This window comes from Pinus tabuliformis, chromosome Q, assembly GCF_031772625.1.
Source record: "Pinus tabuliformis cultivar Carrire ecotype Pingquan chromosome Q, CPIR1, whole genome shotgun sequence".
In the NCBI taxonomy this organism is placed as follows: domain Eukaryota; kingdom Viridiplantae; phylum Streptophyta; class Pinopsida; order Pinales; family Pinaceae; genus Pinus; species Pinus tabuliformis.
Genome location: NC_142296.1, coordinates 1,024,495,204 through 1,024,507,219, shown reverse-complemented (window position 1 = coordinate 1,024,507,219; position 12,016 = coordinate 1,024,495,204). Strand labels below are relative to the sequence as shown.

The following is a 12,016-nucleotide window of genomic DNA, read 5'->3' as shown; positions in this document are numbered from 1 at the left end:
ACAAAAAGATCGAGCGCTTGTCTTGTTCAGCTCGTTAAAACTATCAAAAAAGCCATCCCTTTCGTATTATTTTATACTTTTTCGGACTTAAGGGATTACGTTAGGAAAAAGGACCACTGGAGTTGCCTTTCCGTCCCTTTTTAAACTCTCTAAAATTGAACAGGACCGAGTTATCTTTGTCATTAAACTCGTTAAAACAATAGCAACAAACTTGTCCATGTAGACAAGAGCGAGTTTCACTGTCGCTAGGCTCGTTAAAACATAGCAACAGGTTTGCCCAAAGGGAAAATTATAGAACAAGCATATGTTATCCTCCTCAAGCTTGACAAAAATAAAGAGGTACTGGTTAGCAATGACTAGGGAAAAAGGGAAGAAAACATGAATAGCTTCATTGGTAGCGGGTCGCTCTTGAACATGACACTTTCACTCCATCACCATGATTGAGTTGGGTTGGGTTATTCTGTTCATCGGTTATATCACCATTGGTCCACCGTACCATCCACCTTGGGGTTAACACTACCAATCCATTTCAGTGTCACCGATATGTTCAAGAGAAGTCGCTCAGAGAATTCACCAACCTAGCTAATGCCTCATCCGCTGCAATACCTTCACTCTCCATTTTTCATGACCGCCACCCTAAACCTTGTACCATCAGATCGTTTTCACCTCCACAAAATCATTTGCTCTGTTCCATGTCGTAGATGTGGGATTCATTAAGGCCCTCCTATGACAATTCACTTCTTGTCGACATCAACTCATTATCCAAAAATTTGACTTAGGAACAACCCTTTCAGTACTTTGAAGCTTGCATACCTCAATGGCAAGTTTCTCACTTCCGCGATAGCTTTACATCAATGACCTTCGACCGAAAGATTTTGCGTGGTGTTCGACGTCAACCCATATTCACACCACGTGAATTGTACTGTAGTACCTTGAGGGTCATTATCATTATCGGTGATTCCTCTCGCGCCTGTTAATAGCTTACATCACTGGCTAGTAATCAGGCGATGTCTTTCCATGTTCGACATGAAAACATCTTTTCACATGGATCGACTTGTACTTCGAGTGAAGATTGAACGAGTTTGAAGACCCCAGATCTAGTTTCATCCATCCGGGCTGCGATATATTTAGGAAAATAAAGACATCAAATGTACTCTATAGCTGCACAGATAATCATCCAAGCTAAGGGATGATGGCTCTACCAGAATCATCAGTCTGCCACACAAATGATTATCTGTCCTATGTGCATGAAAATGAATTTACAAAGCTGAGCATGGGAATGCCCGCCTCAGATAGATCATGAAAATGTTATGAAGATAATGTATTGTATTGTATCTTATTATAGGTCACCTTCCAGTTCTAAAAACCTCGGATCCTCATAATAAAGCATTTCACCCGACATCAGAAGATTTACAACCTCATGCTTTAGGGGGCAACTGTTATAGGCATATTTGGGCACTGCAACCCCATTCACATATGTCCATAAACCAAGGTATTATAAACCCCTAAAATTTTTGTTTCATACCCTAAAGGATCAAGGTCAACTGATTACATCGTTTCCCGGAAGTTCTCCCTGAAAAACTACTCAGAACTGGTCAAAACTAGACCATCTTGCCTGCTCCATGGTCAGGGTGCGATGCATCTCAACTATTACACTCGGGGGGTGCGATCATACTAAAAACCCCTTTTGTAGGATGTGATGGGCGAGAGTAGACAAATGGTAGAGAGTGTTTGCTAAGTGGATGATCATGGAATCTTCCAGAAACTTCTCCAAGACACTTGCCTCTCTGAATTTGCCCAGGGATGAGTAAGAGATCAATGAAATCTTCAAGTGGAACCAAGAACTATCAGTGAAATGACACTAATCAAAATCCCAGAAGCTAACTCACTCTCCTGCAAACATCTATATATGGATCCCTCATCCTAGAGATCCAGGGGGCTGGAATTTTGTAATTTGTAAGGAAGTGTTGTTGGTTTCTCTTTGAAGACATTGTTGGGTGATCTTGCTTTTTATGAGGTGAAGAGGGCTTTCATGCTGGGAGGATGATGCTAGATCAGATATCTTGGTTGTAATCCTCGCTTCTACTACTTCTATCAATAAAGCTATTTGCGTTTTCCTCCATATGCTTGTATATCTCGGAATCTTGTTTATGTATGCATTCATATCGTTAATGTACATCTGATCCTACATTATTTATGGTTATAGATCTCTATGCTTTGATGGTATTTTGATGCCTTGGCTCTACAGGTGTTCTTTGAAGTGGGACAAGTGAGAAAGGAGTGGCAAAAGCTCTATAAAAGGAGAGAGGAAACAAGCAAGGAGACTAGAAAAAGACTGAGGTTGGTGCTCTTTGCTTCTCTCTCATCCATCTCTCATAAAGGAAAACACAAGTAACTTTAATATGTTTCTTTCTAAGATAGCTACCCGTCTTAGTGGGACTAGCAGCTCTGAATAGACACTAGTTTTCCCGATAACATAGTGGTCAGCGCCATAACTGGTGGTCGACTGAGACAATCTGCAACATCATTGGTGTCTCCCTTCTTGTACTTGATGTTCAAATGGAACTGTTGCAGATATGTGGACCATTTCTGGTGGTGATCGTTTTGCAACCTTCCCTTTATCTATATGAACTACAAGGGTTGGTGGTCTATGTGGATGACTATGTCCTTCCCCAGAATGTAATGCTTCCATTATCAGTAGGCCTGCAAAATGGAATACATATTGTTGTCATAGGTGGGATACTTTCAGACTATGTTTGAAAGTGTCTCACTGTGATATGCCACGGAATGCCCCTACTAAGTAAGAGTTTCCCCATTAACATAGTCAGAGGAATTTGTCTCAATCTCAAATGGTTGCTACAAGTCTGGTAATGTGAGCACTGGTGCAAAGCAGAGATGATGCTTCAAGTTGGAAAATGCCTTCTGTTGGGATTCAGCCCAAAAGAACTTTTCTTTCCATCCACGCTTAGTGACTTGACTCAAAGGCCAAGTGATATTAGAGAAACCCAACACAAACCTGTGGTAGAAATTGGAAAGACCTAGAAGGTTTCATGGCTCTTTTAGAGTGGTTGGGGCTGGAAATTCTCGAATAATATGTATCTTGGTTGGGTCCACATGCACACCCTTCTCATCAATGATGTACCCTAGATATTGAACCCGGGTCATACCAAAAGTGCATTTCTCCAAATATGTACACAACTTGTGTTGTCGCCGTGCTTGGAGGACATTTCGAATATGGTGTAGGTGCTCTTCCCAACTCTGGTTAGAGATCAATATTTCATCCAAATACACTACCACAAATGAGTTGGTGAAGGGTTGCAATATGTTGTCCATCAACCTCATGAAGGCTACAAGGGAATTTTTCAACCTGAAATGCATGACCAACCATTTGAAAAGGCCCTCCTTGGATTTGAAAGCAGTCTTCAAGACATTGGAGGGTTCGATTGGCACCTGGTGATAACGATACTTCAAATCAATATTGCTGAAATATTTGGACCCCTTGACCTGGTCCATAAGGTCATCAATCTGTGGGATTAGATACCTATTCTAGACAATGATATTATTTAGTGTTCGATAGTCAATACAGAGTCTCTTGTTGCCATCTTTCTTCTATACCAACACGATCAGGCTCCCACAGGTTGATGAACTTGGCTTGTTGTTCCCTTTTTGCAACAACTCCTGAATTTTCCTCTTAATTTCATCGTTTTGCAGAAAAGAGTGTCGGTAGATCAATCTGTTGGGTAGCGGCACACCTGGGGTCAGATTGATGAAGTTCTTGACATGATTGTCTAGGGGTACCCTTGGGGGTGAGGTGAATATGTCCCTGTACTCCTCCACGACCTTGTCTATATATTGCTACCATGCAGAGGAGCATTGTATGGAGGATGTAGATGTGGCCATAATCTTCTTCTTACCCTCAAGGTGAATCATGGGGAGTAGCTTTGAGGAGTGAAAAGGTAATCTTTTTCCGTTTGGAAAAGTCATGAACCGAAAAATATCCTTCCAACAGATTTAGTCATCTATCTACGACATCTAAATCTATCGGGCCTTCAAATATGTGAATTTGAAATTTGATCTGTACCTTAAAGGGTGTAGCACCTCCAGAGTGGTTGTTGGATGAAGATGTGTCACTTATGGGTAGCCTCTAAAGGATCTAGGAAAATTTATCCATCATTGAATTCCTTTATTGCTCAAGGGATTCCTCGAGAAATATTTTGAAAGGATATCCTACTCACTCATCTTTCTTTTCTTCTACCATGGGAGGTCAATGGGGTTTGCAACGCTGGTATTGAAAAGGCTCAACCAAGTTTGATCCCTAACTTTTTATACCCTGACCTTGTTGGGGACATTGAAAGAAAAACAAAGAAAGAGCAGACCGCTCTGATACCACTTATCCAGACTTATGTAGGAACACAACAGAATACATATATAAACATAAAAATAGAGATGCAACAGAAATAAATCTTCATTTCATTAATATCAAGGAATTGAAAGATGCTTACAAGCAGAGTGGAAATAAACTAGCTCGAGTGATGGTAGCTTATCCCTAAGAAGAGATGTGACGGCCACATGCCTATGAACTGTGTTGCAATGAGGTTTAAGGGAATCTTTATTATTGAAAAGCAAAGGGAAACGATAATCAACCAAAACCCTAACCCATGGAGATGGAACGACAAGATTTTGTGGGCTGTATTGGAGTTAGTTGGGCAACCAACTTCCCGATGTCATAACTTGGTCATATGATCTCCGTTTGGCGCGTATGATACCTCATTGGAAATATCTATTCGAGTACTATAGGATTTGCAGTACAGCCTTACCTATATCAATGGGCCTACTATGAACCTAAAAAAATGCCCTTTAGGGGACTAAAACAGCTCCAGAAGTTCAGGACTCGAAAAACTACTAAAATTATTAAATGCTACTATAATCAAGGAAACCGATGAAAGTGACTAGAGGTCTAGGTAGAATAGGTAGGTGGCCTCCAATATCCACCTAAATCATAATCTATGGGAAAAATATTACTTCAATAGAATGGTACCCCTTTTCCTTGTATTTACCCTATTATAACACATTCTGATAGCATACTAGTGGTTATGTTTGACTTCTTCAATTTTTAACTCGAGTTACAATATTAACTCTTATAGAGTATTCTTCATCATTATCACATGGATAGCCTAGTGAATAATGGAGGCTATTGTGGCATCCTATTGAACTATGGTGGTTAAAAAAAATGTCAACTTCCAAGTTGCATGACTTTTTCATACAATTCTATTTGAGGTCTTTCTTTCATTGTTGGAAAGGCATCTAAGTGTAAAATAAAGTAGGGGGTGAAATGATTAAGAACTACAATTTAATCCCCCAAAAATATCAATTTTAAGTGTCCAACTAATTTTAGAAGATTTTAGACCCTAATTCGCTAAACTGGGACCCAATAGTAAAATTGGTAATATGACATTACTCCTTCAATGATTACACTTTAAAAGCATAAAGATGGATGAAAAATAATATAATTATCCAATATAGACCACTACCCTTGTCTCTACCTGAAGTAATGTTATTAGATCCACTGGTGAGGTTTACATAGCTAATATGGTCGAATTGAGACTTTATGGGACTTTTAAAATCATCACACTTAATTACTAGAGGATCCCCTCTAACGTCAAGGTTTCCATGTGGCTTTCCCACCAGTTTCGAGCATGTCCCTCTAGTTTTAAATAAGAAAATAGAATTTTCTATTCCTTTTCTGTGTGGTGAACATGAAAATAAACCTCTAACTACTGCAAATAGTGATTTAATTTCAAAGCATCAATTCTACCTTGATACAACTTGATGCCAATTTTTTCTTCCATATTGAATAGGGACTATGAATGGTTCATGACAACTAAACTAGGTTGTTCTTTTTGGGGGTTCTTTCTAAGGCTCCTATGGTTCTTCTCGATGCCCCAATTTCCCCTCTAATCTGACCTTTGAGTCAGCACTTCTCTCTTCTCTGATCCTAATCTTGTTTGCGAGAGCTTCCATAAGGAGGTTCATATTACATATGATATCAACGGCTTGCGCTTCCAACCTTGCGAATATCTCCTTTGTCAGAACTTGAGAGTTATTACAAATAGATTCGTCGGCCATGGTTGGGGTTATATGACTTTTTGCTTAAATCGATTTGGATCACTTGCAACTTCTCAAAAAATACTTAAAGGCACCTTCTTTCATACGAATATGATTTGTAAATTGTTGTGGATATTCTACTAGATAAGTCATCACAATAGAACTAATCAAAAAAGTTTGAAATCTATACTATGAATTGTTAATTCCTTTAGATTCTAGTTTTGTTGTTACTTAACATTGTAAACTATCAAATGAGAACTGTAAACTCAAAATGAAAACTCTAGCCAAAAACCTAAAAAAAAATGAAAACACAACTTGGAAATGAAAAGTGTTAATGTTGGAATAACAATATTTTTTCGGGGTAAATTTTCAACATTTTTTAAAAATGACAGTAAAATCCAATAAAAACCAAATTTTTTGGTGCAAAGAACATCTTGAAAAGGAAAAGTGTTAATGCTCGAATAACATCTTTCTTTTTGAGGTAAAATTTCAACATTTTTTAGCAATGACGCGAAGGATAAAATATCATGACTCTGAAAAACCTTGAAAGTTCAACAGTTTTCAGGCATAACATTAAAGATAAAATATCATGTCTCTGAAAAGCCTTAAACTTGCAACAATTTTCAGTGATGGTGTTAAAGATAAAATACTTATAATTGTTTTCAACCATAGCATTAAAGATAAAATATCATGACTCAGAAAAACCTTAAAATTTTGACAATTTTTCAACCATGGAATTAAAACCGAAGATCATGACTATAAAAACATCAAGTTTTTAACATATTTCAACCATGACATTATGAAATTTTTTTATGACTAATAAACCTTTAAAAATGAAAACTTGAATGAAAGATTCATTATATTAGATGTAATTTCTTTTTTAAATATTAAAAGTATAATGATTTTAAAATCTTAGCCCAAGACAACTTGACACATTGCAAAAAAAAAAGATTAAAATCAACCATCAAATTAACACGCAATGTAGGCGAACGCATCCTATTGTAATGAAAACTTAAAGACCAACTACGAAATTGACATATTGAGAAGACGAACTCGACCCATTATAACAAAAACTATATAATCAATTATCAAATTGATGCATAATAGGATCAGGTTGCTATTCGAGGATCGACACGAACTTTGTAAGAAAAAATAAAATAAAACAAAATTATATATATATATATATATATATGAAAATTGAAACATTGAAAAACAAAAAAACAAAAACTTTTAAGAAAATAATAATAAATAAATAAAAATATATGTTAAAACAAAAAAAAAAAAAAAAAAACATGACCAGAAAAACAAAAATGAAAACATTGAAAAAAAAATAAAAAATATATATATATAATAATAATAATAAGTAAATAAAAATATATATTAAAAAAAAAATTAAAAACATGAAAAAGGAAAAAAAAATATAAAATACAAGACAAAAAAAAATAACAAATAACATTAAAATATTTCAAAAAACACATAATTTAAGAAAAAAAATTTAAAAAAGTAACCAATAAAACAAGAAAAACAAAAAATAAATAAATAATATCTGATTGGATAATTAAAAAAAAAAAACAAACAAAAAAACATTAAAATGAATTTAAAAAAATAAAAACTTAAAAAAGAATTAAAAGAAATATTAAAATAAAATAAAAAATAAAAATACATAAAAAGCAAATGGAAAACCATTTAAAAACATTTAAAAATTAAAAATTAAATTAAAATGAAAACAATCGTCGTTGTTTCCTATTATTTATATATATATATATATATATATATATATATATATAAAATTAATTAATTTAATTTTATCTCTGTTTTTAATGTTATTTTTAATTGTTTTATTTGTGTTTTTTAAATTTTTTGTTACAATTTATTTTTGAATGTTTTATTTTTATTTTTAATGATTTTTCTTTTCATTTTTTTTCATGGTTCTTTAAAGTATATGTTTTAATTTTTTCTCGTTTTTACTTACAAACAAATTATTTTGGAAAAGATATATCTATTTATTTATATATATAGATATAGATTAAAATGTCATTTTCATATAAAATTTATAAAAATTTCATAAAATTAGTTATTTTCCAATTTTTTTTAATTTACTTTTTTCATAAAAAAAAATTATTTAACATGTCATTTTTAGCAAATGTCATTTTAGCCAAAATTTTATGTATTTTTTTAATTATATCTATATGCAAAATGTGTAATTTTTGTCAGTGTTTAAAATTATTATTTTTTAGTGACAATCAATTTATATGTATTGATGTATTAATTAACGATATATAAATATATAGTAAATCCTAACGTCAAAATATTAATGTTATTAGTTTTTTTAAATTTCTCAAAAAAATCATTATAAAAAAACATTGTAAAGAAAAACAAAAAGCACATGTTTGGAAAATCCTTCAAAATCAAAGGTCTTAGGATGAAAAGCAAGAAGAAGTATAAGACAACTTGAAAAATGGCTAAATAATCAACATTTAAAAAATAAAATTGTGCATACTTAGGACATAAGAAAATTTAAAGTGTCAAAAATATGCTAAAAAAAAGATGTATTCTGAATCAACACTTTTCAAAATTGGATGAGTTTTTGCTATCTCAAAAATACAATTACTTGATACAATTCTCTTTTGATAGTTTACTTTGTCACTAATTTAGTTTTTATGCATGTAACATATAAAGTTTAGAAAATAGAGAAGAATGTGATACAAACACACAAATCACAATGGACACCAAGTCATGATTTGGGAAACCATTTGGGAGAAAACCTAGTTCGCAGGTGAGACTTCTATGTTGTCCATTGTATGGAATGGAAATGGTTCAAATACAAAGGAGTAGGCACTCTCTACAGAGTTACTTAAGTCATATGTGTCGCGGGATGCTACAAAATACAAACCCCTCTACTATACAATCTCTTTGTTCACTCTCACCTACTTTGCTCTACTATGGAAAAAATACACTAGAATATAATGGAAACCCTTTTTCTCCTAATGCCCTGGTATAAACATACCCTTATGGGCAACTAGGGGTTAAATTTGATCCATTCAACCCTCAACATGAGTTACAAATTGACTCTTCTAGAGTCTTCTTCATAGTTCCCATGTGGCTAGCCTCCAATCTATGAGTAATAAGGGTTGACATAGGATCATCTTGAATTATGATATTTAATCATGATATGTTACCTTTTGGGAAGCATAACTTTATCATAATAGCATTGAGGTGATTTTTACAGTATTGGAAAAGATATCAATGTGTAAATTATGGAATTTAATTCTATAGTATGTTGAAGACCACAAAATTTGTTCATTTAAGACCTCAATATAAGTTTTTTCACCCAAAAATTTCCAAACTCGAACCGTTGGTAAAAATGACCCTGCAAGCTCATTTCTCCATTTTTTTTCTACTCAAAAATCATTGCGATGGAGGACAAATAATATAATGATCCAATCTAGATCACGTTGCATGGGAATTAATCCCACTTAAAACTTGTGAAAATAGCAAGAGAAATGTATAATAAAGATGAAGTATCTCATAAATAAACGACTTTAAGTAAATTTGTATCAAGCCAATGATCCTTATTTGATAAATGTTGGCCACTTGTTTTTTTGGATAAAAAATCTACAGTGTGACAATAATGCATTATACTCTACAATGTAACAATAATGCATTATGGTATATGATGATGGAAATTCCTATAGTTAATAGTGACATCACCTTATCTATATATATATGGTTGCCCATAAGCACACTCAACTACCCAAAAAAAATCCTCAAAACAGTGCAAATTGGACCCAATTTGCAATTTATAAGAAAAGTGCACACTTAGGTGTAATGATATTAGGTGCTTGATTATTAACAATTTTGAGAATCCATGGAGTACTTGCTAAATTCAATCTCTACCAAAGAGAGTAGATATTGGGTCCTTGATTATAGCAAATTTGAGAATCCATGGAGTACATGCTGAATTCAATCTCTACAAAAGAGAGTTGGCTTTGACTTGGTGATGATTAATTATACAAATTTACAATCTCACACCTCAGATGGTGGTATTCTCATTTAAGGAATGCAAATGACTTAGTTAATAAGAAAAATATTAATATTTAAACATTAAAAAAATAAATAATATGGCTAAAAGAATCTTGTCACATAGATGACACGTCAGTCAGTCATGAATGAGCCAGTGTACCTAAAGCAAAAGTGGACCTGCCAACAGCGCCGAACAGAAGAACAACGTGGTTCCAAGAGACTTCAAATCCACATCACAGAGGCGTGGGGCTGCGCTGGCGTGGCTCCTTGCACGAGCAGGAAGCCTATTTTTGTACCCTTTTGGAATGCTAGATCCTGCACTGCCGCCACCAGTGCCACCGCCGCCGCCTCTGCCACCGCCACGACCACCGAATCCCTTTCTCTGTGCTGTCTCCATTATTATTCTTCTTTCTGTTATCTTCTTTCTGTTATTGCTGCTCGCTGCAACAACTGTTACCATCAGCTTTTTACCGGATTTACAATGCTCAGGCGCCCTGGAAATGAAATACCAATTCCCAGTTTTGTTCAAATATATGGCGGCGGCTGCTGGGCCGGCTCTGTAAATTGCTTTGGGAGTCTCAGGACTGCACAGTTCGTAGTCAGACTCGGAAACTTGAGCAATATCTGCTTCTCCATTATCCATTTTAAAAACTGCAGAAACCCAATAAATTATTCTCCCAAACATCTGATCTGAACAAATAAATATAATACTAAGATACTTCACAAAATAGAAAATGAAATGTAGAAATTGGGATGAGAATTACCCAATCCATCACCAACAGAAAACACCAGCTTCGATCTTCTGTAACCACTGACGTTGACAGTTGTGGCCTCCCATCCTTGAAGGGTGTGATCAACCCCAACAGCTTTCTGTATTGTAAACAGAATGAGGGCACACGAAACAAGATTCAAGTAGTCCATTAAACTAGCAGGAGCGGCTGCAATTAACTTATATTTTCTTTCCAGGCTTCCCGAAGCTGCTGCCTAGCCTATAACTTATGTTTTTTTTTCAGAATGCACCCTGGTTTAGTTACAGCAATATTCTGAGGTGCAAATTCTTTTATGACAATTGTGGAGGCAGCCTTGTTCAGTTTGAACATGGAGATGGAAATAAGTGATTTCACTTATAAATAGTTTTACTCTGCAAAGCGATTGCGTGCTTTACTTTTTTTTTTTTTTGGTCAACCTGTGAAATATGTAATGTTAGTTTTGGCTTAGGTAAGAAGTAACTGCGTTTATTCTTTACTTCTCTTGTAATTTGTATGAGTATTACAAGTAGACACCCCTAAAGGGGTCTTTGCCTTTTTTCTTGTTCTTCGATTTCTTCATATCCCTTGTACGTTTCCTCTTAAGTGAAAGCTCTAAGGCAGGGAAGGAATGTATGAATATTTTTTGGATTGGTAAATTGGTAATGAATAGGAATTTTGATATTTTTATTTCTTTTAAATTATGATTTTTTTTTTGTGTGGGAGATTGAATAATTGGTATAATGAGATGTTATCGATTTACTAATTTGAAATCTTATTCAATAAAATGTTTTTTTTTTTTTTTTCACTTAATTTGAAATATTTTTAAGATATATTTTTTATTTAGTAAAAAAAAACAAATTCAATAAAATGTTTTTTTTTCCACTTAATTTGAAATATTTTTAAGATATATTTTTTATTTAGTAAAAAAAAGCAAAATCAAATATAGAATAGATCCATTTTAAATAGGGATCTAACATCAGTCTAGAAAGATTTATTTTTTTAAGTGTAATTTTTTTACAAAATGATATTATTTAAATATTTTTTATAAAAAAAATTTTAAGCTAATTTGAACGACATTTCAATTTTGATGATGGATGGACATAATTACACACATCATACTGTAAAAATAAATTTCTAGA

At 33.9% G+C, this 12,016-nt stretch overlaps 1 protein-coding gene across 1 annotated transcript; it reads right to left on the bottom strand.

Moving 5' to 3' along the window:
* Window positions 1-9,986: 9,986 nt before the first annotated feature.
* On the bottom strand, window positions 9,987-11,204 carry LOC149222989 (early nodulin-like protein 11). The gene is made up of 2 exons (XM_089383210.1): window positions 10,893-11,204; window positions 9,987-10,779 (listed from the first exon to the last, which is right to left on the bottom strand). The coding sequence occupies exons 1-2, from the start codon at window positions 11,047-11,049 to the stop codon at window positions 10,289-10,291; spliced, it is 648 nt and encodes a 215-aa protein (XP_089239336.1). The 5' UTR covers window positions 11,050-11,204; the 3' UTR covers window positions 9,987-10,288.
* Window positions 11,205-12,016: the final 812 nt, after the last annotated feature.

Coding starts and splice junctions, on each gene's coding strand:
- LOC149222989 (XM_089383210.1), bottom strand. CDS start 11,049: ATGGACTACTTGAATCTTGTTTCGTGTGCCCTCATTCTGTTTACAATA. Junction 10,780..10,892: donor TTCTGTTGGTGATGGATTGG/GTAATTCTCATC, acceptor GGGTTTCTGCAG/TTTTTAAAATGGATAATGGA.